Source organism: Ranitomeya imitator, chromosome 1, assembly GCF_032444005.1.
Source record: "Ranitomeya imitator isolate aRanImi1 chromosome 1, aRanImi1.pri, whole genome shotgun sequence".
Classification (NCBI taxonomy): domain Eukaryota; kingdom Metazoa; phylum Chordata; class Amphibia; order Anura; family Dendrobatidae; genus Ranitomeya; species Ranitomeya imitator.
This window is the reverse complement of record NC_091282.1, coordinates 691,262,113-691,289,529: the sequence shown is the minus strand read 5'-3', so window position 1 is coordinate 691,289,529 and position 27,417 is coordinate 691,262,113. Positions and strand designations below refer to the sequence as shown.

At 44.7% G+C, this 27,417-nt stretch overlaps 1 protein-coding gene across 2 annotated transcripts in view; it reads left to right on the top strand.

Moving 5' to 3' along the window:
- The window catches only part of HEATR5A (HEAT repeat containing 5A), a 107,408-nt gene that overhangs the window by 15,494 nt on the left and 64,497 nt on the right, over positions 1 to 27,417 (top strand). For both annotated transcript variants that reach the window (XM_069730402.1, XM_069730412.1), the window contains exons 8-19: positions 841 to 993; positions 1,105 to 1,355; positions 3,087 to 3,198; positions 13,826 to 13,978; positions 16,879 to 16,978; positions 17,220 to 17,329; positions 17,437 to 17,600; positions 18,487 to 18,662; positions 18,749 to 18,854; positions 19,652 to 19,842; positions 19,935 to 20,094; positions 26,665 to 26,854. In XM_069730402.1, coding sequence (XP_069586503.1) covers positions 841 to 993; positions 1,105 to 1,355; positions 3,087 to 3,198; positions 13,826 to 13,978; positions 16,879 to 16,978; positions 17,220 to 17,329; positions 17,437 to 17,600; positions 18,487 to 18,662; positions 18,749 to 18,854; positions 19,652 to 19,842; positions 19,935 to 20,094; positions 26,665 to 26,854 — 1,866 coding nt within the window. The remainder of the gene's footprint in view (positions 1 to 840; positions 994 to 1,104; positions 1,356 to 3,086; positions 3,199 to 13,825; positions 13,979 to 16,878; positions 16,979 to 17,219; positions 17,330 to 17,436; positions 17,601 to 18,486; positions 18,663 to 18,748; positions 18,855 to 19,651; positions 19,843 to 19,934; positions 20,095 to 26,664; positions 26,855 to 27,417) is intronic.

The following is a 27,417-nucleotide window of genomic DNA, read 5'->3' as shown; positions in this document are numbered from 1 at the left end:
CACACCAGGATAGGGATGGGGGTCATGCATACCAAGATAGGGATGAGGGGGCCATGCATACCAGGATAGGGATGAGGGGGCCATGCATGCCAGGATGGGGATGAGGGGGCCATGCATGCCAGGATGGGGATGAGGGGGCCATGCATGCCAGGATGGGGATGAGGGGGCCATGCATGCCAGGATGGGGATGAGGGGGCCATGCATGCCAGGATGGGGATGAGGTGGCCGTGCATGCCAGGATGGGGATGAGGGGGCCGTGCATGCCAGGATGGGGATGAGGGGGCCGTGCATGCCAGGATGGGGATGAGGGGGCCGTGCATGCCAGGATGGGGATGAAGGGGCCGTGCATGCCAGGATGGGGATGAGGGGGCCGTGCATGCTGGGATGAGGGGGCCGTGCATGCCAGGATGGGGATGAGGGGATCATACATACCAGAATATGGGGTATTAAGTACAGAATTTACCCCATTTGTTGCTTCAATTTTTTTTGTTTTTTTCCTAATTTCCTGCTCTAAAACCTAGGTGCATCTTATGGTACCGGTGTGTCTTATAGTATGAAAAATATGGTAAATTCGATTTGCAGAATTCATTGTGAACTTCACCCTTGCAACACATATAGTAATGTCGTTGGCAATTCTGCAATCTTCTGTATATGGGGTACTGGACATTAGTGCATGCATTTTTATTATAACGTTTGTGAAGAAAGTACATAATTATTATATCATTCAGAAAGGGTTATTCAGTATTCTATTTCTGTTTGCAATGTCATGATTTCAGGTTGCTTGCTTGGTAACCTCTATCCCTTTTGTCGCAAGCTACCCATGCTGTTTTATTTCATTAGATGCTGTGTTATGTGATGGTAACGTGGAGGCCCGATCCTGTCCTGACATTACTGCCAGCCAGCATGCCTTGGTCTGTGCCCTGCAGGAGCTTGGGGATCTTGTCTTAGGACTGGGTACTATCTCTGCTCCTTTGCTGCGAGACTCCAGCCCTGGTAATCCTTGTGTTGTCAGCTAATTTGGTGCTAGTTGTGCTGTTTTCCTTTGGATGCAGTTACAAGACTAACACCAGATTTCTTCTTTGCTGGTTTCTCTTTGTCTTTTAGGGTTCCTGGACACTGTGATCTCTGTAGTTCTCCACCCTAGTCTAAGTGCCCGTTTAGCTTCAGCTTGGTGCCTTCGCTGTATGGTTGTGTCTCTGCCTTCTCTAGCAGCTCCTCTTTTAGATCGTTGTACAGACCGCCTGGTAGCACTGAAATCTTCTCATGAGGCCGTTAGTGGGTACAGCCTGGCAGCGGCTGGCCTGCTTGGCTCCATAAGACTCTGTCCACTTGGTGTTCCACAGGGAAAAGGAAAGGTACGTATCGCTTGCCAAAACTGTGATTGCCACCAAGAACATCCAAGCAGCATTTCTTTATAGGCCATAGGTTTGCTTGAGGCTACACACTATAGCTGCAGTCCTATGCCAATGTTTCATGTAAAAGGGTCTGTTGTACAACCGACATATCGATAAGGAAGGCATGGCAGATTAAAGGGAACCTGTCACCCCTCCAGGCGTTTTTAACTAAAAGAGCCACCTTGGTTCGGGTCCCTTCCACCGCTGAAAGAATCATTTTTATAATTTGTCCCTCATACCTCTAGTTTGTCAAGGGAGCATGTCTTTCCCCCCTGACACAGACGCCTCACAGCCATCAGTCATTTCCTCCTTTCTTCTGGGCGCCGTCTCCTCAGCGATCAGTTATTTACCCGGCGCCTGCTCTGTAATCTTAGTCCTTGGGCATGCGCAGTTAGCGCTGCTTGTCCACTGACATCACATGATGTCTTATTGCCCCTGCGTGGACACGCGGCCCGAGATCCCGCCCCGCAGTCTCTTCTGATTTATTCACACTGAGGGGCTGGGAATCTTGGGCATGCGCAGTACTTATCTGCCACTCTCCCTCCGCCTCTTTCCTACTGTGCAGCGTCATAGGAGTTGTGAGATATCGTCAGATTGCTATGAGACTGCACAGTAGGAAAGAGATGGTGGGATATGAGGGAGAGCCGCAGAGAAGTACTGCGCATGCCCAAGATTCCAAGAGACTGCGGGGCGGGATCTCGGGCCGCGCGTCCACTCAGGCGCAAGAAAACAAACATCATGTGATGTCAGTGGATGGACAGCGCTAACTGCGCATGCCCAAGAAAAAAGATTACAGGGCAGGCGTTGGGTACATAACGCTGAGAAGGTGGCGCCCAGAAGAAAGGAGGAAATGACTGATGGCTGTGAGGCGTCTGTGTCAGGGGGGAAAGACTTGCCCCCTTGACAAAGTAGAGGTATGAGGGACAAATTATAAAAACGATTCTTTCAGCGGTGGAAGGGACCCGAACTAAGGTGCACAAGGTGGCTCTTTTAGTTAAAAACGCCTGGGGAGGGTGACAGGTTCCCTTTAAGAAAGTTGAAATTTCTGATAAGTTGCCTCGACTAAATGTAGATTTGGTCTTGGTTATTAATTATGCTTTACAGTATTATGTGTTAATAGCTGCACCCCGAGTGGATCCATATATCATTCTATTTCTCATTGTTAAAAAGGCTATTTACATGTTCTAATTTAATGAATATCAGTCTAACTTTTTAGACTTGCAGAAGCTTCAGTTGCTTCTATGCACAGATTTAAAGGGTATCCACATCTTCAAGATCCTACCCCAATATGTAGTAGGTGTAATAATGATACTTTGAGCAAATGCCTCCAATTAGAAATATAGTATAGTTCTTCTGATTCACTATGTCGCTTACCCTATGTGCAGGGCATTTCTGTAGCTTAGGTATACATGGTTATGACCACTCATATAGTTAGTATTAATTGTTGTAACCATGCATACCTAAGCTACAGCAATGCCTTGCCATGGGGTAAGTGACATAGCGAATCAGAAGAGCTATACTACATTTCTAATTGGAGGTATTTGCTAATATTATTACTATTACACCGACAACATATTGGGGTAGGATATTGATGATGGGAATACCCCCTTTAAAGTTTAAAAATGTAGTGCACTGCTTTCTGGTAGGCATCGCATGGCAAAATCACATCGAGCTGTCTCATGGTTCTTTCAGGTAATCATGAACTTGGCGGAAGACCTGCTCTGCTCTGCAAACCAAAACAGCCGCCTTTCTATGCACAGGGTACAGGCAGGCTGGCTCCTCATTTCCTCCCTAATGACAATGGGTAAGACTCCTTTATTACAAAATTAAAACGAAGTTGTAACCATTTATTGAATAGGAGACAAGGCACCCCTTTTACAGAGTGAGAACTTCTATTTGGGTCTGACTATGCCATTGCTTACATTGCAGCATGGCTTATGAATTTAGTTTTCTGTTTTTGGTCTCATTTGCTTTTTTAACTTTTTTTTTCTGTTTTTCGTATAGCATCATTACCTTCAGGGACGGTGTTAGGGGCAGGAAGACCAGGCAGCTGCCCAGGCCCCCGCTCTCCCAGGGTCCCCCAGCCACAGTGGCTTGCCGCTAATAGCGGCACACCACGCAGCCGCTATATGGCCCTGCGCTGCCCTGGCCCCTCATCGCACATTCAAATTATTGTCATCATAGACACCTATACAGTTGAAAGCAGTGATGGAGGAGAGAGCGTCAGACGATACTCCCTCTCCCATCATTCCCCCTCTGCTTGTGTCTCAACCTGTGCCGATGACGTCAATTCATAGTGCACCACGCTGTGCCAGCAGTGGAGCTGAGGAGACCAGAGCAGAGTCTGGAGCAGCGTGGGGAACGGGGTGAGGCAAGTAGTGAGTGTGTGTCTATGCATTATAGTGTGGGTGTGAGGGGCTGCATTATATGGTGTTTGGTTGGGGGCTGCATTATACGGTGTGTGGTGGGAGCTGCATTATACTGTGTGTGTGTGGTGGGGACAGCATTATACTGTGTGTGGTGGGGGTGATGCATTATACTATGTGTAGTGGGGGCTGCATTATACTGTGTGTGTGGTGGGGTGCATTATACTGTGTGTGTGGGGGGCTGTATTTTACTGTGTGTGTTTGTGGGGAGGGGTGGGGGGCTGAATTATAGTGTGTGTGTGAGAGTATAATGCATACACAAAGGGGGTTGCTTTATCCTTTGTGTGTGGGCCTGCATTATACTGTGTCTGTGTGTGTGTGGGGGAGGGGGCTGCATTATACTATGTGTGTGTCGGAGGGAGCTGCATTATTCTCTGGGGGGGCTGCATTTACTGTGTGTGTGGTGGGGGCTGCATTATACCTGTGTGTGGTTGGGGGCTGCATTATACTGTGTGTGCGGTGAGGCTACACTATACGGTATGTGTGATGGGGGAGTACATTATACTGTGTGTGTGTGGTGGGGTGCTACATTTTACAGTGTGTGGTGGGGTGCTGGATTATGCTATGTGTGTGGGGGGCTGCATTATATTGTGTGCATTTGTGGGGGGGGGATTAAAGTGTGCGTGTGTCTGCGTTATACTTTGAGGGAGTTGCTTTAACCTGTGTGTGGGCCTGGACTATACTCTGAGGGGGCTGCATTATTGTCTGGGGAGTTGCATTATTCTCTGGGGAGCTGCATTATTCTCTGGGGAGCTGCATTATTCTCTGGGGAGCTGCATTATACTCTGGGGAGCTGCATTATACTCTGGGGAGCTGCATTATACTCTGGGGAGCTGCATTATACTCTGGGGGTGGCATTATACTCTGGGGGTTGCATTATACTCTGTGGAGCTGCATTATAATCTGGGGGGCTGCATTATACTCTGGGAGGCTGCATTATACTCTGGGGGACTGCATTATACTCTGGGGGACTGCATTATACTCTTATACTCTGGGGGCTGCATTATACGTCATGGGGGCTGCATTATACGTTATGGGGGCTGCATCATACTGTGTGTATGGCTGCATTATGCTCTGAGGGCACTACATTATATTCTATGAGGGGGCTGCTTTATACTTTGTGTGGCTGTAGTATACTCTGGGGGCTGCATTATACTTTGAGGGGGCTGCATTATGCTCTCTGAGGGGGCTGCTTTATACTGTGTGTGGCTGCATTAGACTCTGGGGGGGCTGCATTATATTCTGAGGGGCTACATAATGCTCTGAGAGCACTACATTATACCCTGAGGGGGCTGCATTATACTCTGAGGGGGCTGCATTATAATGTGTGTGTGTTTGCACTATACTCTGCGGGGGCTTCATTATACTCTACGGGGGCTGCATTATACTGTGTGTGTGTGTGGGGCTCCAGTGTACTCTGAGGGAGGCTGCAGTATTCTCTATGAAGGACCATGGGCAGTGCAATACACTGTATCGAAGACTGTGTCCATCATTCTTCCTCAGCCGGTATAAAGAAACCCGGGAACAAGCGTTCAACGACTTCAATATTGTCAATCACCCATTTAACTGCCTGAACTCAGCGCTTGTAAATACAATCAAAATGTTTCTGGGTGATAGTGCAATATGTGAGCATTTGGGGCCCCACTTTAAACTTTTGCCCAGGAACCCTCTTTGTCTAAAACTCGCCCTGATTACCTTACATACAAAAATCCAGAGGTTTTAATTCATAACATAAAAAAATATATAGCAAGTATAGTAATGATGGACTCTAGCCTGGAGAGAATGCTTTGCAATCTTCAAGGGAAAGATAAAGGAGACAGTAACTACCATAATTGTTTAGATGAGCCAATAATTGCAGAAAAAGGTTTTGTATGAACTCTTTCCCAACTTTCTGCCCAGCTAAACAAATCGTCTGATAAACAAGTAAAACACTTAGTCTTATATGACAATTTTTAAGCCGGCTTAAACTAGTTAGTGGCAACAAATTATCACAAGGTTTCCTGCCGATGATATCTATGCACACAGAACAATCATATTATCGTGTTCAAAGTCATTTTCAGGGTCTTTATGATGGCTATATAGACAAGCTGATCGGGGGTCATTTTCTGTCCTGTTCTTTCCAGTATTCTCTGTGCACAGAACGATTGACACTGATTTGACGATTATTGGTGCTATTAAATGGGCCATAACCGGCCTGTTAACGCCAGCCCATGAGCTTGCACATGTTAAAAATCGTTATTGCGCAAAAATATCTAATCAAGACTTAACCAGGTGCGTTATTCTTAAAAGAAAAATGTCATGATATTCTGACGAAAGTATAGTGGTTTATTGAGTTATCCACCATCGCAGCAAAAACATAAAAGGTAGATGAAACAATTACAAACAGAGTGTCCATGTGTAGATATCAGCGCTTCTCCTGTTACTCATCTTTCCAGGGTCCTGAATGGTAGAAGTCATCTGTCTGTGTGAAAGTCTGAAGTCATCATGGCATGGAGTAGCTAACAGCTGTTGTTCCTCGTGTCTTGTCCCATGTCCATGGAGAATGATGGTGAAGGAAGGGAGGTGACCGTCCCACGTGACAAAAGCCCCCCACCCCCTCCTAAGAGACGTTTATATATGGTTTCTACAAATCACGTGTTCTCTGTATATGGAGTTAACTTATACTCTGAGCTACATACACAGAAATAGCTTTTGATGGTGTCAGCAAGAAGCAATGTGCTCAGTACAGAATAAAAATAAGAATAATTAATATTTAACAATTCCCCCTTTTGAGGGTGACAGACATTGATTGGAACCCTCAAATTAAAATAATAATAAGATCTACTTTCTTCTTTGGCAAAATGATGTAATAAATAATATTATTAATAATAATATTGTTATATGTTCTCAATAATATAATGATATGTAACTTCATGTTATGGTAATTCATGTTATGGTAATTCATGTTATGGTAAGCCGTGACTAATATTCATATAAAATATATATTATACTTCCCTATATCTACTTGAAGCATCTCAGGTCTGATGTCATCTGATCTTCATATTGATGTCTTCTTGGTTCTTTTAAACAATCTTTAATATAAGTTTTTTGAAATAGATGATAACATGTAGATATGTAGAGACCGTGTGTCATGTGTCAAAGTCCATAAATTCAAATGTTGATAAGAAAACAAAGTCCATAGATGAAATGTCGCTTTAATATCTGTGCAGTGTCACCTTTAGAGACCTGGACTTACGTTGGCTCGCCTTGGAAATCATCTGGAATCCTCATATCATCCGCACTGGTCTTGGGACAGGTGTGACGTCTTTGGTCAGCACAGCAAGGGTTACATTGACTCTTCCTTGCCAAACATAGCACCATAACCAGTCCTTAGTGCACAGGACACATGTCAGGGTTGTAGCGTCCTGACAATTACCTGAGTGTTCACCAGCTTTCATGGAAGTCTTATAGGTGATAGGAAACCACTGGATCGTGATAAGAACGTAATAACACAGTTCATCTTTGATACTGTACTCATAGTCAGTGATGGATGCTGTAGTTGTTGTCAGTAGTGACATGAATTGTATTTGACACAGTCTATTATTACTCAGAAATCATAGCATTGTTACCTTGTGGAACTTCTGGATAACGGCTTTTCTTCTTGCAATTTTTAAGAATCAATTGAATTTAGAAAAATGTAAAGTCTTTATTAACGTATCTCCGGTATCTTGATTGAAGTCTTCATTCCCTATTCTATACCAAATCTGGTAATTTCCCTAACTTATAATATCACAGCGTACCATAGCAATCAATAATATCCATATAATTATTAAATGATATTAAAATGGAGTTTATATTTAGAAAATAAAATAATAATAATAATAATAAATGATATATTATTTACCATATTCTTCATGTGATTGGACATTTTTATGTCGTAGGTGTAATTTCTTTTTGAACCCATAGATGTCAGAATGTCTTTTATGTAACAAGTGCTGATATTTAGTATTAAAACTTTATTAATTTATGTTCAGTAGACCAATAATATGTAAGTATGTATAGCCATGAACCAAAATAAGTATATATATGAATAAATGAATGAATGAGTGAAAGAATTGTTGTATTTAACTCAGAATTGAAATTTTCTTATATAATTAAACCATATGATCACTATATTTGATAAAGCAATATGCTTGTAGACATTACTCTATTAAATATTGATTTTTCCTTGATGAAAAATAAGAATGAAAAATAAAAATTGAAAGAAAAGTGGAAAAAAAATGAAAAATAAAAATGAGAATAAAAAATAAAAATAAGGCCTTTATATGTTGATGACAAATGCTGAGATTATGTCTCAGTAACACATTCCCTTAATATTTTTGTAGATGTTGTCATAACCTTGGATTACCAAAATATTGAAATTATGCAACTTTGCATAGAATACCCTTCATAAGAGAAAAAATGATATTTATAATATTTATTGTTATTATACCCAATAATACCTTATTAATATTTCTTCTTTATTAAAATGTGTGAAGAAGAGGTATTGATGAAATGTGATGATGTGATCAGGATCAAAAACACATTTCCCCCTTAATATCAAAAAATATTATTTTATGAAAAAATTAATTTGTAAAAACCCAAGTGAAAAATCATTATTTTTATAACTGTCATATCAACTTTATGACTTATATTTGTTTGAAGATGTATACTTATTTATGTAACTATAAAAAAACACTGAATATGAAAAAATTATAATTTGGAAAAATTAATCTAAATGTAGTTTTTCTTGATAAAACATATTGATGTGTGATTGTACTTATTAAATAATAATCACCAAAGAAATATATGTTGCATAATAATATTTAAATATATCTTAATATTCTAATAATTTAACTGAATCCTATTATTATTATTTTTTTTAAACACACAGTTGTTGGGTTTTTTTTCTGACATACCATAAATCATGAGGCCTCAGTCAAACTGTGCATACACATTCCACATTCCACATACCACGCTCTGGTCACTCTTACATTACACACTTACCGTATATACTCGAGTATAAGCCGAGATTTTCAGCCCAAATTTTAGGGCTGAAAGTGCCCCCCTCGGCTTATACTCGAGTCACGGTAGCGGTGGGGTCGGCAGGTGAGGGGGTGAGGGCGCTGGGGTATACTTACCTAGTCCCAGCGATCCTCGCGCTGTCCCTGCCGTCCCACGGGCTTCGGCGCTGCAGCTTCTTCCTCTCTTCAGCGGTCACGTGGGACCGCTCATTACAGAAATGAATAAGCGGCTCCACCTCCCATAGGGGCGGAGCCGCTTATTCATTTCTCTAATCAGCGGTGCCGGTGACCGCTGATAGAGAAAGAAGCTGCAGCGCCGAAGACAGGAGGGGACAGCGCGAGGATCGCCAGGACTAGGTGAGTATGTTATATTCACCTGTCCTCGTTCCAGCCGCCGGGCGCCGATCCATCTTCCCGGCCGGCGCCTCCATCTTCCCGGCGTCTGCGCTCTCTGACTGATCAGGCAGAGGGCGCGATGACGCATATAGTGTGCGCGGCGCCCTCTGCCTGATCAGTCAGAGCAGAGACGCCGGGAAGATGGAGGCGCCGGAACGAGACGCTGGGAGCTGCAATCAAGGGAGGTGAGTATGTGTTTTTTTTTTTTATTGCAGCAGTAGCAGCGGCAGCACAGATTAATGTGGAGCATCTATGGGGCACAGTGAACGGTGCAGGGCACCGTATAAGGCACAGCTAGGGGGCACAATGAACGGTGCAGAGCACCGTATAAGGCACAGCTAGGGGGCACAGTGAACGGTGCAGAGCACCGTATAAGGCACAGCTAGGGGGCACAGTGAACGGTGCAGAGCACCGTATATGGCACAGCTAGGGGGCACAGTGAACGGTGCAGAGCACCGTATAAGGCACAGCTAGGGGGCACAGTGAACGGTGCAGAGCACCGTATATGGCACAGCTAGGGGGCACAATGAACGGTGCAGAGCACCGTATATGGCACAGCTAGGGGGCACAGTGAACGGTGCAGAGCACCGTATATGGCACAGCTATGGGGCACAATGAACGGTGCAGAGCACCGTATATGGCACATCTATGGGGCACAGTGAACGGTGCAGAGCACCGTATAAGGCACAGCTAGGGGGCACAATGAACGGTGCAGAGCACCGTATAAGGCACAGCTAGGGGGCACAGTGAACGGTGCAGAGCACCGTATATGGCACAGCTAGGGGGCACAATGAACGGTGCAGAGCACCGTATAAGGCACAGCTAGGGGGCACAATGAACGGTGCAGAGCACCGTATAAGGCACAGCTAGGGGGCACAGTGAACGGTGCAGAGCACCGTATATGGCACAGCTAGGGGGCACAATGAACGGTGCAGAGCACCGTATATGGCCCAGCTATGGGGCACAGTGAACGGTGCAGAGCACTGTATATGGCACAGCTAGGGGGCACAGTGAACGGTGTAGAGCACTATATGGCACAGCTATGGGGAAATAATGATCTATTTTTATTTTTGAAATTCACCGGTAAATGCTGCATTTCCACCCTAGGCTTATACTCGAGTCAATAAGTTTTCCCAGTTTTTTGTGGCAAAATTAGGGGGGTCGGCTTATACTCGGGTCGGCTTATACTCGAGTATATACGGTATGTCAAATTCACTCAGCAGCTGCTCATATGTTCTCTCACCTGTCACATGTGACTCACATAGACGTTCACAATACATTTCACATACAAAGAATAAAAAACATGTATATTAACCCAAAATATTGTATCCTAATTATCAATCAATGCGCATTGTAATCTATTAAATTTAGTATTCTAATATTCCTTTGAATATTCCCCAAATATTATTTAACAGTATCAGTATGTTTTAAACTATAGAAAGGACTGGACTCATTTACAAGAAACTTGAGTTGAATGTTCTAACGCTATTTCGGTACAAGAATCCATTTGCATGTATAGGCTGAGGAAAATTCCTAAAATTAAAAATCAAGGCTATATGATATTTCTTAACTCACAGCTGTCACGTCATGCACCATGCAGTGGAAAAAAAAAAAAAAAACACGTTTTAGATTATTACAGAAAGAAAATTTACATGTAGTACACACATTTTTAGGTTGTTAGATATATTATTTATTTTTAAGTGTTAAATATATAAAAATCATGCAGTTAATATAACTTCCTGTGTGAATAAGACATAAATTCATGAAACAGGTATTTTTTGTTCAATCCTCGCTTTGAAAGTAAAATTCTAAGGGAAATGAAAGATAAAGGTTAATTTCATATTTATTTCAAAACAAAATAATTTAAATATCTTATACATATGTATATATTTAATAAATGTATTTAATTGTAATTCTAAATATTTTTTACTGGAGTAAATTTTAATTATTTCACTATATATATAAAAATGCAGTTAATATAATCTCTACTTATACAAATATGCTACAGTATTTACTGTATATTATATTAATATATGTAACTGCAGAATTATATTGAATAAAAAACTACATATTAATAAATAATACATTGTATAACTCATCATATAATATAATTACATATTTAGCCAATTCCTATCCCAAAATGTAACTCTCTGTCGATTATCTGAAATGCTGTATTTAGTAAGGTCAGTTTTAACCCTACGGACTCTTTGAAGAACTGCTGTGATAATGGAGTGTTCAGCTGAGCTCCCCCTGGGATACTCACCTGCTTCCGTCTGTCAGTCTCCGCCATCTTTAGAGACAGATCTGAGCCTTCAGATTTTAAATCTTTCAGAGAAATTTCTTTAATAGACTCCTGAATCTTTTCATACGGTTTGTAACAAATATGTAATTTTCTTTGTACTTCATAGATTTGATTTTGGATCAGATTTGAAGATTTTGATTTTGGCTTTTGATAAGATTGAATTCTGACTGGTTTCAAAAACTTAGTAAAATGTGTTTTCCTTTCAAGATTCTCGTGTTTTCTAGAAAAATCAAGGGATTTTGCGCATTCGTATAAAGAATTTTTCTGTGTAGCAATTATACGAGATACAGGATTTAAGAATTTAAGCTTGTTTACAAAACAATTTATCATGGATTGTTGATTCAAATTCGTACAGACCAATTTATAAATCCTTTCAAAAATGGACATGAATGTAAAAGTACATTCTTTCTGGCCAATCTTCAATTTTAGAAGAATATCAAGATCTGGATAATTTTCTTTTAATCCACAGAAAATCAAAATTCTTAATCTTTCTACATCAGTCATATTTTCATACTCCTCATTCTGCATTTCTAATGAATATCTTCTGATAAAAGTTACTGGCAGCCAAATTTTAAACAAATTATTTTTCTCCTGATTAGTCAAATCAAACTTATCAGCAAAACTTTCAAATATCTCTGAATTTCTGCACACATGGATTTTGTCATCATATGCAGGAATGATTTTGCATAATTTTAGCAGGATTTTCCTAGATTTAAGTTGGAGTTGGGCCTCTGAGTCGTCTATTTTTAGTGACCCTTGTACATCTGTCCCTCGTAGATCATCTTTGTCAATTGTCATGTCTCCTTCACTTCCTCCATCTTGTTTTTCATCTTGTGTCACAAAGTCAATGTCACTTTGGGTGGTCATCGTCATTACAGATACGTGCGTCACATCTTTCTCACTCTTCTCATTACAGTCAATCTTGGGAACATCATTCGTTTCCTTAGAAATTCTTTCTACACTGTCTTTTTTGGACTTCTCTGTCACAAACTCGTTAAATACATAAACCATATGTAAAATATTTTTAAGTTGCTCTTTTTCTTTTTTCTTAGACATTAGCTTAGAATCTAAATTCAAATTCGAATTCGCTATTCTGCATTCTGCAAATAAATTAGACCAAAATATTTCTAAGCTAGATCCGTACAAACTTACAAATTCTATCTGACTTGATTTAGCATATGAATTTATCAAATCCATTTGTCTTACCTTGAAATCTCAGCTTGTAATCCCTTTGCTTTTACAACGCTGGGCTCCGGACTTCAGCACGGCTATTTTTAGCACATGTATCTTCAGCACTACCAGTGCTTGCTGTCAATCCGTCTGACACCTGTTAAAGTCTTCGTAATTCGTAGGTTCTTGTATGAGTTCTTTGTGACTTGAAGTTTTGAAGTGGAATTCCTGAATACTTGCACAATCTAGCAGAACTCTTCTGTCTTCCCCCGTGTGCAAGAAGAAGGAAATTCACGCAAAAATAGCACAAAAAATCAAAACTGGCTGGCTAGGCCAAATGTTAAAAATCGTTATTTAGCAAAAATATCTAATCAAGACTTAACCAGGTGCGTTATTCTTAAAAGAAAAATGTCATGATATTCTGACGAAAGTATAGTGGTTTATTGAGTTATCCACCATCGCAGCAAAAACATAAAAGGTAGATGAAACAATTACAAACAGAGTGTCCATGTGTAGATATCAGCGCTTCTCCTGTTACTCATCTTTCCAGGGTCCTGAATGGTAGAAGTCATCTGTCTGTGTGAAAGTCTGAAGTCATCATGGCATGGAGTAGCTAACAGCTGTTGTTCCTCGTGTCTTGTCCCATGTCCATGGAGAATGATGGTGAAGGAAGGGAGGTGACCGTCCCACGTGACAAAAGCCCCCCACCCCCTCCTAAGAGACGTTTATATATGGTTTCTACAAATCACGTGTTCTCTGTATATGGAGTTAACTTATACTCTGAGCTACATACACAGAAATAGCTTTTGATGGTGTCAGCAAGAAGCAATGTGCTCAGTACAGAATAAAAATAAGAATAATTAATATTTAACAGCACATAGGTCGGGATCAGCCAGTCTAAATGGGTCTTCCCATGTTTCTACAGAATGTTTTCCTGAAACTTTGTTATTCAAAACTGTGGTGTAGCTACTACAAAACCTAAGGCATATGTGCAACATAAAACTGATATGTTCTAGCTAAGGTTTTTGCAGTACTTTATCTTTGCCACTACTAAGATATGTTTAATTTTACCTGTAATCTTCACCAACCCTGCAGGCCCTGCAATGGTCCAACCTCATTTGGGACGACTTTTACTGCTCTGGCAGAGTGTCTTCCCACAAAATCCTAAGGACCTGGACATGGAGCGCAGTAGAGGAGACTCCTTCACCTGGCAAGTAACTTTAGAAGGACGAGCAGGTGCTATGAGTGGTAAGTATTTCAATAACGTCACTATAAGACCACCATCATTATAAGACCACAGTCTCTATAAGGCCACCGACTGCGATTTCTGGACCATCTGCGGATCTTCTGACTGGAACCCAACTGTCTCATATATGCCCATAAGAAATCTCGGTCCACACATGAATTATTAGAGTTAGATAAGTGAGACAGACTTACGGGTGCGGCAGAACGTACTCCCGAAACACTGATGGTCAAATAATTGTTATTTTTACTGCTGAGGGTTTGCAAAGTTTGGACATTTGGCCAGTCACGCCAGGTGGTCTCTCAATAAAAGCAAAGCAATGCACTTATTTATATGGTCATTTATGGTTGTCCTGGAGAAGGAGTCTGGGTGACTCTGAAACGAGTTGACATAAGACCACCATTCTATATTCTATCGTGACTTGTCATTTATCCAGAAGCACAGGATAACTTCCATCGTCCGTGCCAAAAGTTATACTCAGTATTCTTATTGTTTCTCATAAAGCAATATGTTCTAGATAGAAGGTGCAAAGTCTGGAGCTGTGGGGACTCCGCATGCTTCTTCTTTGTAGCATCTTATTGGAGAGCTATTCCCCCATAGAAGCATTGCCATTATAAGGGAAATTGGACCTTTATGTTACCAACTAGATGGTGGCCCGATTCTAACGCATCGGGTATTCTGGAATATGTATGTATATAGCAGCCACGTAGTATATAGCACAGGCCACGACATATTCTTGAATACCTGATGCGTTAATACAGGCCACACAGTATATAACAGTGGCCACGCAGTATATAACACAGCCCACGCAGTATATAACACAGCCCAAGCAGTATATAACACAGCCCACGCAGTATATAACACAGCCCACGCAGTATATAACACAGCCCACGCAGTATATCACACAGCCCACACAGTATATAACACTGCCCACGTAGTATATAGCAGCCATGTAGTATATAACGCAGCCCACACAGTATATAACACTGCCCACGTAGTATATAACACTGCCCACATAGTATATAGCAGCCATCTATATATATAATTGTCTAAGGGGTACTTCCGTCTTTCTGTCCTCAACTTCTGTAATGGAAATCCCGCGTCGCTGATTGGTCTCGGCAGCTGCCTGTCATGGCTGCCGCGACCAATCAGCGATGGGCACAGTCCGATTAGTCCCTCCCTACTTCCCTGCAGTCAGTGCCTGGCACCCGCTCCATAATCGGGTATTCTAGAATATACTTGAAAAAGAAAAAAGGTTCCAGCTTCTCCCAGGTAAAATAGAAATGCTTTATTGCTGTGACATAATTAAAATACAAAATGCTCCCGAGACCATCATCTAGCATTGATAAAGACCGCTGTGTCGGTCGAAACGCGTAGCCTGCCTCGCACACTGTCATGGTGATGTCTCGGGAGCATTTTGTATTTTAATTATGTGTCAGCAATAAAGCATTTCTATTTTACCTGGGAGAGGCTGGAACCTTTTTTCTTTTTTAAGTGTGTTTCATCACGTCTCATCAAGGACGGAGTCCCGTGCTTCCCTTTGGGATCGGTGAGCTGGCTTTTTTCTTGTTACATCTGTTTTCATTTATTCTAGAATATGCATGTCCACATAGCATATTGCCCAGCCACGTAGTATATTGGCCAGCCATGTAGTATACAGCACAGAGCCACGTAGTATATTGCACAGCCCACGTAGTATATTGGCCAGCCACGTAGTATATTGCCCAGCCACGTAGTATATTGGCCAGCCACGTAGTATATTGGCCAGCCACGTAGTATATTGGCCAGCTACGTAGTATATTGCCCAGCCACGTAGTATATTGCCCAGCCACGTATTGTATTGCACAGCGGCTGAGTATACAGGACAGAGCCACGTAGTATATTGCCCATCCACGTAGTATACTGCCCAGTCACGTAGTATATTGCCCAGCCACGTAGTATATTGGTCAGTCACGTAGTATATTGCCCAGCCACACGTAGTATATTGCCCAGTCACGTAGTATATTGCCCAGTCACGTAGTATATTGCACAGCGACGGAGTATACAGCACAGAGCCATGTAGTATATTGCCCAGCCACGTAGTATATTGCACAGCCACGTAGTATATTGCACAGCCACGTAGTATATTGCATAGCGACGGAGTATACAGCACAGAGCCAGGTAGTATAGAGACTTAAAATAAAAAATAAACATGTACTCACCTTCCGAAGGCCCGTTGAAGTCCTGCTATACTCAAAATCCGCCGCATTTCCCGCTCCTCGCGACGCTCCGGTGACCGCTCCATTGCAAGTGGCAGCTTCCGGTCCCAGGGCTGGTATGAGCGCAAGACCTGTGATGACGTCGCGGTCACATGACCGTGACGTCATGGCAGGTCCATGTTGCATACAATTTTTGCCACCGGAGCCTGCCGCTTGCTTGGAGCGGTCACCGGAGCGTCGCGAGGAGCGGGAAAGGCGGCGTATGGTGAGTATAGCAGGTTTGTTTTTTTTTTTTCATTATTTTTAACATGACATATTTTTACTATTGATGCCGCATAGGCAGCGTCAATAGTAAATAGTTGGGGACACACAGGGTTAATAGCAGCGGTAACGGAGTACGTTACATCGCGGCCCGTTACCGCTGCCATTAACCCTGTGTGAGCGGTGACTGGAGGGGATTATGGAGCGGGCGCCGGGCACTGACTGCAGGTGAGTAGGGGAGGGACTAATCGGACTGTGCCCGTCGCTGATTGGTCGCGGCAGCCATGACAGGCAGCTTCCGAGACCAATCAGCGACGCGGGATTTCCGTTACGGAAGTTGAGGATAGACATACGGAAGTACCCCTTAGACAATTATATATATATAGATATATTGTAAAAGAAATATTTTTTTTGGCTTGTGATTTCTGTCGTCCTTTTTTTCACAGCTATTCAGAGCTTTATGTTACACTGCGGGGATCTCGTCACAGAAGAGGTTTTGCTTCGGCTCCTTCCTCCTCTTCCTTTTGCCGTTGCTTTGCTTGCTCAGTAAGTGATAAAAGAACAAATGGTCCACACCCCTTTATCTAAGAAACCCTCATTAACCGTACGCCTTTTCGGCCTCTGATATTAATTAGAACTCCTATTACCACGGACGTACATTGCTTTTTTAGTTCTCATTTGCCGTTATTATTCAAATCTTCCTTTTGCGCCTTTTTGACACCCCCTCTATTATTTCTTAATGTGCATCTCTTTTCTCTTGTTTTTCCTAAACTTTGTTCCTTTCTAGATTACCCAATCTACAGAAATTATATGGAAACTCTCTAAAGGCTTGCTCTGTGTTGTACAGACAAAGGCTTTACCAGTTGCTAATTTTGATGCCCCCCAAGTCGTATGATGGTATGGGTATTTATTGTTACCCTTTGACAGTGTTATGTTATCTAGTGCATTTAGAGTCGCTGTACTAGACGCAATGTTTGTGACTTTCTCGTCCTTTTTTTTATTAGGAAGCCTTTGTGCAATTATGAAGGAATTGGTTGCAGATCTGTCCTCCCCCGACTACACGCCCAGCGGAGCTGTATTCTTGCTGCCAGCACTTTGTCATCCTGATGACTTGATCCTATTGGGGTCCTCGCTGCAGGAGAGCGATCACAGAGCTATAGAAGAACAGGTGATCTTCGTAGGCTTGTTCTACAGATATTGATTCATTTATGATATAAACTTAAGCCAGATTCCCTTTTTCAATTTTTTTCAATTTGCGGTGGCCATGCTAAAAATAATGAAATAATCTGTTACTTGCTCTCCCCAGGTCCACGGCTGCTTCTCTGCTGCTGCTCCAGTGACTGTGTACAAGCTGCAGTAGTGACATCTGCATCCCAGCAGACCATTACTGGGCTCAGCAGTTTTCCCAGTGTATATAGCATGAGCCGCTGAGCTCAGTGATTGGCTGCAGCATTGGTGATGTGACCCTGTACACAATCACTGGGGACTCAGTGTTGGACCTGTGAATGGTATGTACTAGATGACTTTGATTTTGAGCTTTCCACCAGAAATCTATATATAAGTTGAAGAAGGAAAATCGCTTTGAAAGCATTCTTTTGCTTTCAGAAAACCTTTCTGTCCAGGTGCAGTGTATTTTTACTCACTCTCAGCTGGTCTTTCCAGTGAGTCTCTGCCACAGCTCCTGGTGTCTGTCTGCAGCGCTGACATCACATTGACAGCACTGCAATCAATCAATGAACTCAGCTGCTCAGGCCCGCTGTGCTCACTGATCAGCTGCATTACTGTGATGTAACGTCAGCGCTGCAAACAATAACAGACACACCAAGACTCTACGCTGGACCTGGGAAGGGTGAGTAATGCCTTTTCTTTAAAACCAAGTGCCTGTAAACAGTGGGGTTCTGAAACCAGAAATCCCCTTTAAGCTCTTTTGACACCACATTGTCTGTAATTTCCCCCAGATAAGCCATATTCCGTTTGGGAACCTTGGATCAGTGCACATATAATATTACCTGTTTCTTATCTTGGTCATTAATAATGATCATCGTAATGTCCAGTTTCTCCTCAGTAATGGAATTCCTGGTGGTAGTTTAGATTACGACCCCCATGCCATCTACCATATGCCCTCCAAAGGAGAATCTGTGCCTACCCCTCTGCCACCAAACTTTACCGTCATTCAAGCCGCTGCCGCACTCTTTGGAGTTTTACTGTCAAATATGCCGGAGTCCCAGAGGTAATATTGGGAGAGTTATTACAATACAATTCATTCATGAAGTTCATCTTGTAAGATTAGGAATGAAGCTTGCTGTTCTTTTTCAGAACTCAGATATTGGAGCAGTTGGTGGATTCTGTCAAACAGACAAAGGGTTTCCGTCAGCAGAGCGTCCAGTTATCGGCCTTGTCTGCTTTGTGCTGCTTCCTTAAAGTAAGTGGACCCGTGAATATCGTGGATTAACTGTAATTAATGAAAGTGAATGTCCTCATGCCATTGCCAGATCCATCCGTGAATGCTGAATATTTTCTTTTTATTAAACTTTATTGCAGTCAGAGTTTTGGTTTCCTGATGTAGTTTGCATCTTTGATTATTGAGTTAAGGTATAAATAGTATATAGTAAGTTCCTAGGCTTCTCCTGTGACTGCCTGCAAGCATCAGACTTTTTTTTAAAGGAATTATCCATAAAGTGAAAAAGAAACACAATCTAGCAGAAGTACCTGAAAAAAAAAAAAAAAGATATTACTCACCTATCGGCTGCAGGCATCGCATGGAACGGACATACCTTTTAGGCCCAAGTTGCACCAATGGTAATGGGGGCAACTACCACCCTCAGTCAGTAAACTGCTTCTATCACCTACACATTAAGGGTGTGTTATGATAAACTCTTGGACTGCAAAGGGCCCACATCCAGTTTTTGTCTTGTCGCCCTATTCTGCATGTAAGCCATCACCAGTGGGTTGGACCATATGAGCATCGGACATTGATGTTGATCTTTTTGTCTACTACTATTTCTGCTCGCTTTCAAAAAACATGTCTTTTGTGTGAAGTCTACTTTAGCAATCCTTTAATAGCAAAATACAATATTCCAATCACATTACTATAATTTCCTCTCATTTTTGTTTGGATAGCTTAGTAAGAGACTAGCCATTTGCCTCCATTAATATCTATTATCTAATATTAACGATTAGGATTTTTGTTTTTACATCTGATTGCACTTGTTTCTGCAGCATTTAGCTTCCAACCACATTAATTTAGGGCCTGAAGAAACCCGAAGACCATGCCTTTCCCTGATTGTAGGAGCACTGGAGAGCAGAAACCCATGGCTGCGCTGCGCTGCTGTCGAATGTATGGCCCGGTTGGCCCATGTAGTATCTGAACCTTTGTACACATCTAGACTCGCTCAAGCAAGCTTTGACAAGTATATGATTTGGGGTCATTAAAATATCGCGTCAGTTGTCTTTCTTTTAATCTTTGTCTGAATGTTATTTTTTTGTGATTTTTTTTTTTCAGGCTGAAGGTAGCTAGAGATGTGGTGGCCAGAACTGGTCACTCCCTATCCTTAGGGTCTTTGCACAGGCACCTTGGAGGGATTGGTTCAACCCAACATTTAGCATCTTGTGTTGCTGTTTTGCATTCATTGTCTCAAGACACCACATCTCCTGAAGTTCAGGTGAGTAGAAAATACAATGTTTCTCTATCGCCTCATTGGGGGACACAGGAACCATGGGTGTATGCTGCTGCCACTAGGAGGCTGACACTATGCACAAAAAAGTTAGCTCCTCCTCTGCAGTGTACACCCCACTGACTGACTGGCATTAAGAACTTCAGTTTAGCTTAGTGTCAGTAGGAGGTGGACACGGGTCTTTCATTAGACCCTTATCTACCTCAATGTGCATCGTTTTCTTTCAGGTTTTCTGGAGGGATACAGTGTGAACAGTCACACCTGTAATCCCACAATACGGACTATGAGTACTGCGTGTACTGCCACCCCGTATCCTCATAGATCCGACAGCAGGACCATGATCCTAGCACACAAGCGTGCTCAGAAGTCCGGTCCTAGCTCCGTCCCCCACCCACTCGCCCACCAGAGCCTGTCGGTTGGAGGAGACGAGGACGTCCACCAGCAAGTTCTGGACGTCTTTTTTTGCATTCCGGAATAATGAGTTATATTTCTCCTTTTCCTCAGGTTTTTCCGGAAGAAGATATACAGATGAAGAAGGTGAGTATTTAGAAGGTGCCCCATCTATTTCCCTCAGGACCTTTAGGTTAGGGATTCCTTTTATGGACTTTTAGCCCTGCTCAGGCCCCCTCTTCTCCCCCCCACCCCAGTCTGGACGCAGGCTCCGGTGCTTGAGGGGCTACCTTTTCAGAGGCACAGGTGAGACGTTCGCTGCGGTGAAGGCTTATTCACCTCCTCTCATTCAGGCGGTCGCCGGCCTCTAATCTAGGCCCCGGCTTCTCGGGCCTACTCCGGCGTGACGGCCGCCGGGTTCCAATCTAGGCCCCAGCTTCTCAGGCCTACTCCGGCGTGAAGGCCACCAGGTTCCAATCTAGGTCCCAGCTTCTCGGGCCTACTTCGGTGCAGCGGTCGCCGGTTTCTAATTTAGACCCAGGCTTCTCGGGCCTACTCTGGCACAGTAACTCTACCCCCCATTTGCTCTCCTTTGGGTGGGCTTTCTCCCGCCCGTACCTTCTTCCTGCAACGGCGTCTAGCTCCGCCCGCATCGGGCACCATATTGGTTCCCCTGGTGTGTGCGCTTGTCTCCGCCCACTTCTACCCAGCCACCGCTCTCTACAGCCGGCGCCATCTTCCTGCCCAAGGCTTGCGCTGTCCGCCCCGCTCCTCTTCCGGTTTTAATGAGCGGGCCTTTTGCCCTCCCGCCCTTTTCCCTGCAGCACGCCTTTTACTGTTTCCTCTAGCGTCACCATGGGTCGTCGCATAGAGCGGTGCATCTGTCTGCAGGACCTTCTCCTCTACAGCCTGGAAGCTACAGGACATCTGCTGTGAGTATCTCTGCACAGCAGACTGACACTCCCCTCTGCTTCCGTCCCCTAACCCTCTGGCACCATGTCTAATTCTAAGGGATAAGGCTCCCGTCCTCCTGCTTCTTCTGCTATCTTGGTCCGTCACTTTGTATATTCGCCCTACATATGCAGACTTCCCTCCCTCTGTCAGGACTGCAACAGCTTCACGGTGCCCAACGCCCTGGACACCCCTGCTGTCCGAGGGAATGAGTTCCCTATCCCAGGGTGGGTCTCCTCTGTGTCCCAATCCCTGCGATCTCACCCGAGTGTCTCAGACCCTAGTGTCTGTGTTTGATAGGTTGCCCCTGACTACTTACGCTGCAGCCAGCGGGTCACAGGAAGCTCTGTCCGAGCCTACCAATATTGACCGCAAAGGATCTAGACAGGAACGCCGGTCTGAGTTGTTTTTTCCAGTCTTCCTCCCCCGAGTCAGGCGAAGTGTTCTCGGATGCGCCTTCGGAAGATATTTTGAAGCTGGATTCTAACTAAATCGCTAGCATGAGGGATATGGTTCAGAACCTCATTGCTGCAGTTAACCAGACCTGTGGCATCAAAGACTCCGCTACGGAACCCGCAGATCAGGCGGTTTCGTTTAGATGGTCCAAGCCACCTTCCAAAGTTTTCGCCCCTCATTCTGAATATGAGGAGCTGATAGCCAGAGAAAGAGAGAATCTGACCAGACGCTTTCAAAGAGGACAGCGCCTCGGCGTGTTATATCTTTTTTCCCCGAAGCACCGCCAACTGGACAGCTTCTCCCTCTGTGGACCTGCCAGTCTCCAGACTACCTACACAGTCCATCTACCTACACAGTCCGGCCCTTTTCCTGGTGCGGCATCTTTGAAGGAATCTAATGGTAGACTTTTAGAATCCTTTGCGAAGTCAGCCTTCGAAGCGGCTGCATCCACTCTTTGCCCGGCTTTTGCCTCCTCATGGGTTTCAAAGTCTGTGGCCAAATGGGCAAAGCAACTCCGTCAAGGCATTCTGGCTGGGCGCAACCAGAACAGCTAGCGGAGCTTGCCAACCAGATTTCTCACGCGAGTATTTGGTCTCTTCCTCCCTGGATGCCACGTCTTGTGCAGCTCAGGCATCCAGCAATGTCGTTGCCATCCACCGTACAGTTTTGCTTAATGCCTGGCAAGTGGACCTGTTTTCTAAGAAGTCCCTTACCACCTTGCCCTTTCAGGGATCGCGTATTTTGGTTCCAGACCGGACCAAATTATTAAGGATGCGACCGAGGGGGACAAGTTCCCTTTTCCCCTAATCCAAACCTCGCCGACCTCTTCCTCTACAGCAGAGGTCACAAGCGTGCCAAGATAGGAAGAAGTTTTCCTTTAGGCCCACTTCTTCCTGGCGCTCCCGCTATTCCCAAGGAAGTTCCACCAGGTCTAGACCTGGAAGATGTACCTCGGCATGATTCTCGCTGAGATCCCGGCGCATCTCCCAAGCTGGGCAGTCGTCTTCCTTGCTTTAAAGGCGTGTTTGGCTTTCGGCGATGGAGGATGCATGGGTCAGGGAAGTGGTATCCTCGGGGTACAAAATCGATTTCATTTCTCAGCCCTGGGATCGTTTCTTCGAATCTCGCCCTCCAAAAGACCCGACTTCCGGGTTTCCTTGCAGCCATCGCCTCTCTCCTCAGCGCGGGGGTAATCGTTCCCGTTCCAGAAAGAGAAGGATTCACAGCCTTTTATTCGAACCCATCCCAGATCTCAAGTTACTGAATAAAAGGGTTCGCCTGCAACCTTCAGAATGGTATCCCTTCGTTCGGTAATCACTTCCATGGAGGCATAGGAATTTCTGTACTCCATAGACATTCTGGACGCCTATTTTCATGTCCCTATATTTCCAGGACATCACAGATTCCTGCGTTTTGCGGTACATCAGGAGCATTCCCAGTTTGTCGCCCTGCCTTTCGGTCTCGCAACCGCTCCCAGGGTCTTTACAAAGATCATGGCAGAGCCGCTGGCCATCTGGAGAGTCAGAGGTCTGGTACTCGTTCCGTACCTCGATGATATTCTCTTCAAGACTCCATCCTTTTCTCAGGTCCAGGAAAGCTTGTCCATCGTTCTCGACACCCTGTCCCGTTTCTGGCGGCTTGTCAACAAGAAGAAGTCTTGCCTTATTCCGACTCAGCGGCTCGTGTTCCTAGGCATGCTGTCCGACACCTGTCAAACCAGGATTTTTCTTTCTGAGGAGAAGAGCGCTTTGCTCCGCCGAAAAATTCGCTTGTTTCAGGGTACCAGGCTTCCATCCTTCAGAACGGCCATGAAGGCCCTGGGAAGGATGGTGGCAACATCACAAGCGATCCCCTTTGCTCAATTCCACTCACGACCTCTTCAGCAAGCGATCCTTTGGCAGTGGGACAAGTCTGTCCTTTCTCTGGATCGTCCAATTCGTCTTTCGCCCTGAGTCAAATGGTCCCTCAATTGGTGTCTGACGTCTCCTCTCATCTTCATAGGTCGGTCCTTCCTTCCGTTTCTGGCAGGTTGTGATGGACTCCAGCCTTCTCGGCTGGGGGGCGGTTTTTCGTCCCCGGACTGTCTGGGACGTTGGTCGGCGCTGGAGTCTTCGCTGCCGATCAACGTCCTCGGAATACTGGCCTTTTTACCTGTCCCTTCTTCACTGGGAGAGACTTCTCAGGGGTCTACCAGTCCGAATTCAGACAGACAATGCCACGGCTGTCAAACACCAAGGAGGGACTCGTGAGTTCCTTGGCATTCTCCGAGGTCTCCAAGATCCTCCTTTGGGGGAGGTGACGGTTTTCCAGTGACATCCGCGGTGCATATTCCCGGTGTAGACAATTGGGCCCTGCATCAGGAGGTCTTCCAGCAAATTTGCCTTCAATGGGGGACGCCGGATGTGGACCTCATGGCGTCCCGTCTGTATTGGAAGGTTCCTAGTTTTTGTCTCCAGATCCCGCGATCCTCTCGCGGTGGGTGCCGACGCTCTGGCCATTCATTGGTCGCAGTTCGTGCTTCCCTATCTGTTCCCCCCTCTTCCTCTTGTTCCCAAACTATTGAAGATCAAAGCGGAGGGGGTAACGGTCATCCTTATCGCTCCGGATTGGCCCAGGAGGTCTTGGTTCGCGGAGATCGTCAGCCTTCTCGCGGACGCTCCCTGGAGGCTTCCAGACAGATCCGGTCTGCTGTCTCAAGATCGAGTGATTCACACCATGATCCAGGCTCGGGAGTCTTCGCCTTCCAGGATCTACTATCAAACTTGGACAGCCTATTTTCACTGGTGCGAGTCCAATCATGTTCCACCTATGCCCTTTTTTCTGCCATCTATCTTGGCCTTCCTTCAGGCAGGATTGGATGCGGGCCTTGCCCTTAGTTCCCTAAAAAGCCACGTTTCTGCGCTCTCCATCCTCTTCCAGAAGACGTTATCTTCTCGGCCACAGCTCAAGACCTTCCTTCAGGGAGTAGCCCATGTTGTCCCTCTGTAAAGGGCTCCTGTGGATTCACGGGATCTTAATCTTGTGCTGGAGGTTCTGAGGGGTCCCCCCTTTGAGCCTCTCGGGGAAGTTCCCTGTCAGTTCTATCTTGGAAGGTGGCTTTTCTTGGCCATCACCTCTATCCGGGGCGTTTCCGAGTTGGCGGCCTTTTCTTGCCAATCTCCTTTCTTGGTCATGCACCAGAACAAGGTGGTCCTGAGTGCTCCGCTTTCCTTCCTTCCTAAGGTGGTTTCCACCTTCTACCTCAATAAGGACATCGTTCTACCTTCCTTGTCCAGCTCCGATTCATCCTATGGAGCGTTCGTTGAACAAGCTAGACCTCGTCTACCTGGCTAGAATGACTTCCTTTCGGAAGACGGACTCTCGTTTCGTCATTCCTGATGGCATGCGTAGAGGCCTGTCGGCTTCCGAGGCATCTATTGCTCGCTGGATCAGAACGGCAATTTTGGAGGCTTACCGGGTCAAGAACAGTGTGCCCCTCTTGGGGTTAGGGCTCACTCTACCCGGGCAGTCGGCGCCTCCTGGGCGGTGCACCACAGGACTTCCATCCTATAAGCTTTGTAAAGCGGCAACCTGGTCTCCCATCCACACGTTCCCCAAATTTTACAAAGTCCATACCTATGCTTCGGCGGACGCCAGCCTAGGCAGAAGAATCTTGCAGGCGACAGTGGTGAGTCCTCTCACCTAATGGAAGTCTGTTTTTCCCACCCCAGGGACTTCTTTTGGACGTCCCATGGTTCATGTGTCCCCCAATGAGGCGATAGAGAAAACAGGATTTTTGGTTGCTTACCGTAAAATCTGTTTCTCGGAGCCTTCACTGGGGGACACAGCACCCTCCCATATTAGTCAGTTTCTGTGGTTCTGTGTTCTATTACTGTTTTCATGATTGCAGTTCTCATGTTTGTGGTTATGTTATTTCAACCTTACTGTTTTTCTCCTACTGCTTTCTCACTAACTGAAGTACTTAATGCCAGTCGGTGGGGTGTACACTGCAGGGGAGGAGCTAACTTTTTTTGTGCATAGTGTCAGCCTCCTAGTGGCAGCAGCATACACCCATGGTTCCTGTGTCCCCCAATGCAGGCTCCGAGAAACAGATTTTACGGTAAGCAACCAAAAATCCTGTTTTTAGCACATAACTGCATGGTATTATCACAACTGGTCGTTATGCTCACATCCATGAGAATGGATTGGAGGTGCCAATTCTCGACCTTCACTCCATTCACTGTCCATAGGTAATGCATAAGCACTACCGCTCCATTTCGATGGGGAGCTACAGAGCTTCCCTCTCGGGATTGATCGGGTCCCAGTGGCTGGACCCCATGTGATCAAAATGTTATCTCCTATCCTATGGATAATGATTTGCTTTCAAAACATGCTTTCAAATGCATGGTGAGGAAGCAAAAGAGGGTATACAGACAGGACAGCAAGGGGTCCCAGCTGCTCGATATTAAACATGTTTTACCTCTCAGAAAGAATCAGCTGTGATCCCATGCTGTCATATCTGTATGCTCTCTTTTACTTCCTCCCCTGCCCAGGAGCTTTGGTATGATCAGACCATGTTCCTGCACGGTCAGACACGGCCATTACACAGTACCCAGCAGGGGCACATTTATAAGATTATCTCGGCACAGGAACATTTATTTAAACACATCCAATTGTGGAAATTATTGTTATTCCATCATCTATTGATTAAAATGTTATTGTTCATGGGACAACCCCTTTAATCCTCATGTCTTGTTATATCTGCTTTTGTCTTCCATACAGACCTGGGCCCTGCACTCCCTTTCCATAGTCATTGATTCCTCAGGACCCCTGTACTATACCCATATAGAGCCGACACTGTCACTTCTTATGACCGCACTGCTTAGCACTCCTCCGTCACATGCAGAGGTCCATCGCAGCTTAGGCCGCTGCTTGAGTGCTCTTCTGAATACACTTGGGCCAGAACTCCAAGGTAACTTGAAATCATTTCAGTATCCCTCCTGGATTAAGGGTGCTTAGTCACCGGAAACGCGTTGACCTTGGTTTTATAATATTTTTTTGTATGCTGATGTTTTGTCCTTTCACTATATTTCAAGTGAAATAAACTATGGATTTTTCACTATTTCGTTGAGCTGGATCTCCTTCTCTTTCCTATCCCTCCTGGATACAGTATATACAGTCGTGGCCGAAAGTGTTGGCCCCCTTGAAATTGTTTCAGAAAACGAATAAAACCCCAGTTCTTTGTGAGAAAAGTGTTTTGTCTTGCCGCCCTACCCCACAGACCAGACATGAAAAAACATGCAAGTTTGCTGTCACATGAAGGCACAACTACTACTTGCCAGAAATACCTGCAGCTCCTTTATTGTTGTTGATTGTCTCTTGACAGCCAAATTTAAAGCTGTGTCTGGTCCAGCAATCACCGTGCCACTTATATCCACAGTCATATCGTTAGTAAACGCCGGTAAGCCAGTTCCATTGGCGCCAAGCCTCTGCCTCCCAACGCTCTCGACAGATGGGGCATGCTCTGAGACACGA